A 5,504-nucleotide genomic window follows, 5' to 3' on the forward strand; every position below is an offset into this window, starting at 1 on the left:
AAAGGAAAAATTCTATTTGTACCCACCTACGCCTAAATACGGGAAAAATTAAATTAATCCCCGAAAAGTGGGGCAATCTAATTCCAAGGGTCGGATTTGTTGAGCACGTGCTCCGCATACGTAACTAGGCGTGTGGTGGCCGCTCCAGCGTGCGCGCGCCCCGAGTTACTTGAGGTCACTGGCTTCGGCCGCTCTCTCTCAGCATCACGTCCACGTCGCAACACAATCGGATGACTCGGTGCTTGTGAGTTGTGACGTTGTATGAGAGACGTCACAAAAGGAATTTCGTACGTATTTAGCTAGAGAATTGCTACTGTTGTAATTAGAGGAGCTACTTGTTTTGGAGTTAGTACCTACTTGCTCGTAGACTTCATAATCGTTTCCTTCTTGGTTTTTAACCCCCGACCCAAAAAGAGGGGTGTTATAAGTTTGACGTGTGTATCTGTCTGTGGCATCGTAGCTCCTAAACTAATGAACCGATTTTAATTTAGTTTTTTTTTGTTTGAAAGGTGGCTTGATCGAGAGTGTTCTTAGTTATAATTTAAGAAAATCGGTTCAGCCGTTTGAAAGTTATCAGCTCTTTTCTAGTTACTGTAACCTTCACTTGTCGGGGGTGTTTTAAATTTTTAATTTACACTTGTTATTCTTAAGTAGGAACCTATTAAGGTTTGTATTACTACTACTTGTGTAAGGTTCATTTAAATGCGGCACGATGTAAAAAACCATAAAATAGGATCCTTTAATGAATGAGCCTATCGAGTGGAAAGATCTGGGTCCCCATTGCTTTATTATTCCAAAATACCCCTGCCAATTACCATCTGTGATTAATGCAAACGGCCCACAAATCTCAGAAATAAGGTACACCATACGAGGCAGAGAGAGCAAATGGGCAACCCGTACTAAGATACAATTTTTAAGGTTCCGTAGCCGAATGGCAAAAAACGGAACCCTTATAGATTCGTCATGTCTGTCTGTCTGTCTGTCTGTCCGTCTATGTCACAGCTACTTGTCTCCGAAACTATAAGAACTATACTGTTGAAACTTGGTAAGTAGATGTATTCTGTGAACCGCATTAAGATTTTCACACAAAAATAGAAAAAAAACAATAAATTTTGGGGGTCCCCATACTCAGAACTGAAACTCAAAATATTTTTTTTAATCAAACCCATACGTGTGGGGTATCTATGGATAGGTCTTCAAAAATGATATTGAGGTTTCTAATATCATTTTTTTTTGGATTCCACATCCTTACACATTTCCCAACACGTACCCTCCAACACCTCTGGTGGAGAAGTGGCTATAAAGTGATGATATTTGCCTGCTGCCGGGGTTACGCTCGCGCCGGCGCTACAGGATCTTTATGTGTACTGGTAGAGCTGTAACCCGGCGCACTGCCGACGCAAGTCTGCATTTTGGGTCATTTACTCGAGTTGTACGTGAACGGGCGGTAATCTTTTAGTATCGGATGCATTATTGAGCAGTTGTCTGCGTCTTCGTCTGCGCGGAATAACTGTTCCCGTTCCCCGGCGCGGCGCGGCGGCCCCGGGGAGCCTGGGATCATCCCGGGTAAACAGACACACATGTGCAAATAACGACTGATTTAAAAAAAAATTGCACGTGTATTGTGCGCTTAAAGAATCAACTTGAAAACCAAAGACACTAATTTTTAACCCCCGACCAAAAAAGAGGGGTGTTATAAGTTTGACGTGTGTATCTGTGTATCTGTGTGTCTGTGTATCTGTGTATCTGTGTATCTGTGTATCTGTGTATCTGTCTGTGGCATCGTAGCGCCTAAACGAATGAACTGATTTTAATTTCCTTTTTTTTGTTTGAAAGGTGGCTTGATCGAGAGTGTTCTTAGCTATAATCCAAAACAATTGGTTCAGCCGTTTAAAAGTTATCAGCTATTTTCTAGTTTTCTTGTAGAAAAGAAGGTTAGATAACCCTTAGGTTCATAATATTCAAGTGTCAATTGACAAATGTCAAGCTGTCAAGATGGACGTTGCCTAGATATACATAATTATTTATTTGAAAATGATTTGTCGGGGGTGTTGAATGTGTTGAATTTTGAAGGGTGTTGTATGCGTCTATTGAGCATCTATGAGGCTGAAATCTATAGAGCGTACTTTGACTTAGACTTTGACTTTGGTCAGACTTAAGATATTATTAAAACGAGACAGCATTATGCAGTTGCCATTATGTTTCTCTAAAACTTAAGTCTAACTAAGCATAACTTGTATGTATTGACCGCATCGTATAAAGTTGATATTTAGTAAATGAAGTTACATCAGTGTGTTTGCTGAAGACGGCGCGGGTTAGTGCGGCGACGGGCGGGTGTTGGCTCGGGTCGGGATATCGAGGGGCAATTAACGGCTTCATCCCGGCGTCGCGTGATTGCAGCATTCAGCCTGCCGCCCCACGTCTCAATCAACTCGGATGCTGCGCGGGGCGCGGCCGATGAATAGCAGCAGATTATCTCTACGTTTAGATACCTACATCTCGCTAAAGCAGCCGTCAAACGATCAATTTGCCACCAATTTGTGGCAAATGCAGTGTTTGTGTGCTGTTGTGGTGATAGCCCAGTAGTTCAGCCGTCGGACCGCGGCCGGTTCGATTCCGGGCACGCATCTCAAACTTATGTTGAGTAATTAAATGTTACATGATTTAACGGGAAAGGAAAACATCGTGAGGAAATCTGTATGCCTGAGAGCTCTCCATAATGTTTTCATACGTATGTGAAGTCTGCCAATCTTGGTCATCATGGTGGACTATTGCCTTCTCTTTCGTTCTGCACGGAGACCCGTGCTCAGTAGTGGGCCAGCAATGGATCGATCCCGCTGACGAGTATTGAGTATAGATTGATTGAGAATCACTATCTATACTAATATTATAAAGAGGAAACCTTTGTATTTTTGTATGTTTGTATTGAATAGGCTCAAAAACTACTGGACCGATTTCAAAATTTCTTTTAACAATACTTAGAGGGATTCTTCCGAATCCGTATAGGCTATATTTTATCCCGGAAAATAGAAAAAATAAATGTCCACCCGTGCGAAGCCGGGGCGGGTCGCTAGTATTTTTATAGAATGATAGATAACAATACTAAAATCATAACCCTTCCTTTCGGCTTTGCCGTAGTCGGGTAATAAAATAAGTAGCGGATACGATTTGGACTAGTAGGTATTCCTAGTATCGGACATACGAAGCGCTTTACTTCTTCGTTTCGGACTTTCACTGAAGATTTGGAATGTATTTTCGGCTTCCATTTTTACTGATAACTGTAATAAACATAAATATGTACACCAATAAAGAGTGAAATGAAAAATCTTTTGGCGAGTGCCTTCAACCGTTAGGCTGCATCGTCCTGATTTCTTCCAAAGACCTGTCTTACAAAAATCTAATTATTTTTCATAACACAAAAATCTAATTACTGTTTATTCGGCTCAGATTGATGGTCGGCTGGATGGTGTAAAGGCCGCCTTATCGGTCGTATTCGCTGACGAATATGAGAGTTCCTCGAATCCTAAACTGAAACTCGATTTCAATTTCAAAGTAAAGAGTTGCGGCGGCGCTAGTTATTCTGGTCACTTCGCTTCGGGAACTTACTGGAAGTAACTTATACATTCTGACTGGATATCGAGATGTTCCAGCTCTAATCAAGAGTATTGAAGAGCAATGGTGTAGGGATGTGTGTCTCGCAAATAGTTCTTGAGGTCACGTGTTTTTTACAGACACACTGTCCTTGGTCTTTACTTTATCTTTGAGTAATTTGTCGACATGACGAGTTTAATGCATCGAGTTGGCACTTGGCAGAGCTATTGCAAAGGCGGCAGCAGTACCTACTCCATGCCAAACCGAGTCTGATAGAATGTGAGGCGTCGTTTTGGCGTGAAGTACCGCTTCACCTTCAAGATTCAAGATTGAAGATTCTTTATTTGCAGAAACATTTTTTAACCCCCGACCCAAAAAGAGGGGTGTTATAAGTTTGACGTGTGTATCTGTGTATCCGCGTATCTGTGTATCTGTCTGTGGCATAGTAGCGCCTAAACTAATGAACCGATTTGAATTTAGTTTTTTTTTGTTTGAAAGGTGGCTTGATCGAGAGTGTTCTTAGCTATAATCCAAGAAAATCGGTTCAGCCGTTTGAAAGTTATCAGCTGTTTTCTAGTTACTGTAACCTTCACTTGTCGGGGGTGTTATAAATTTTTAATTCACACTTGTTACAATGAGGTGTTATTAAGTACATATTGTCATGTGTTTCACCTTACATAATAATAAGGCATGCAAAATTACTTACACAATACATAGTATTAGTACAAGTACCTTGTTTAGGATACCAAGTTTCTTAGTAGCTGTTTTAGCCTTTAACCGATGCGTTTCCCGAAATTGAGGCTGATTAGATGACGAGGCTGTTACGCGTATGTACGTTCAGTGAACAAGAAAGCCGCTCTCGCTGACCGTCGGTCGTCTTCGTTAATTAGGACGCAGTCGGCGTGCGGACAGGCATTACCGCTGATCGGAGAGCATTAATTGCATCCACACCTGCCTGCACTCCACACTCCAGATGGTTGGGAGTGATTTGGTGACAGTTAGCACTACTAATTGCATCCACACCTGCCTGCACTCCACACTCCAGATCGTCGGGAGTGGTTTGGTGACAGTTAGCACTACTAATTGCATCCACACCTGCCTGCACTCCACACTCCAGATCGTTGGGAGTGGTTTGGTGACAGTTAGCACTACTAATTGCATCCACACCTGCCTGCACTCCACACTCCAGATCGTCGGGAGTGGTTTGGTGACAGTTAGCACTACTAATTGCATCCACACCTGCCTGCACTCCACACTCCAGATCGTCGGGAGTGGTTTGGTGACAGTTAGCACTACTAATTGCATCCACACCTGCCTGCACTCCACACTCCAGATCGTCGGGAGTGGTTTGGTGACAGTTAGCACTACTAATTGCATCCACACCTGCCTGCACTCCACACTCCAGATCGTCGGGAGTGGTTTGGTGACAGTTAGCACTACTAATTGCATCCACACCTGCCTGCACTCCACACTCCAGATCGTCGGGAGTGGTTTGGTGACAGTTAGCACTACTAATTGCATCCACACCTGCCTGCACTCCACACTCCAGATCGTCGGGAGTGGTTTGGTGACAGTTAGCACTACTGATTGCATCCACACCTGCCTGCACTCCACACTCCAGATCGTTGGGAGTGGTTTGGTGACAGTTAGCACTACTAATTGCAGAACTCCCTAATTGTGTTTGGCTTAGCTAGATCAACGCTTAGATCATTTTGATGAATGTAAACAAAATGTTTTATTTAAAAAAAATCGTAGAAGGCTACTAAATAATAAATAAAATTAATTAAAAATATTATATTTGTGAATTATTTCCTTTTAGTAGGATTAAATGAGAAAGTAATTATTGTAATACTAGCTGATACCCGCGACTTCGTTCGCGTGGATGTAGGTTTTTTAAGAATCCCGTGGGAACT

At 42.4% G+C, this 5,504-nt stretch overlaps 1 protein-coding gene across 1 annotated transcript; it reads left to right on the forward strand.

The window, feature by feature from the left end:
* The first annotated feature begins 4,564 nt into the window (after positions 1 to 4,564).
* LOC123868455 lies at positions 4,565 to 5,266 on the forward strand. The gene has a single exon (XM_045910995.1). The coding sequence runs from the start codon at positions 4,565 to 4,567 to the stop codon at positions 5,264 to 5,266; it is 702 nt and encodes a 233-aa protein (XP_045766951.1).
* Positions 5,267 to 5,504: the final 238 nt, after the last annotated feature.

Source organism: Maniola jurtina, chromosome 9 (assembly GCF_905333055.1).
Source record: "Maniola jurtina chromosome 9, ilManJurt1.1, whole genome shotgun sequence".
Taxonomy (NCBI): Eukaryota; Metazoa; Arthropoda; class Insecta; order Lepidoptera; family Nymphalidae; genus Maniola; species Maniola jurtina.

What these genes read in the sequence shown, in the direction of transcription:
- LOC123868455 (XM_045910995.1), top strand. Translation starts at nt 4,565, where the DNA reads ATGGTTGGGAGTGATTTGGTGACAGTTAGCACTACTAATTGCATCCAC.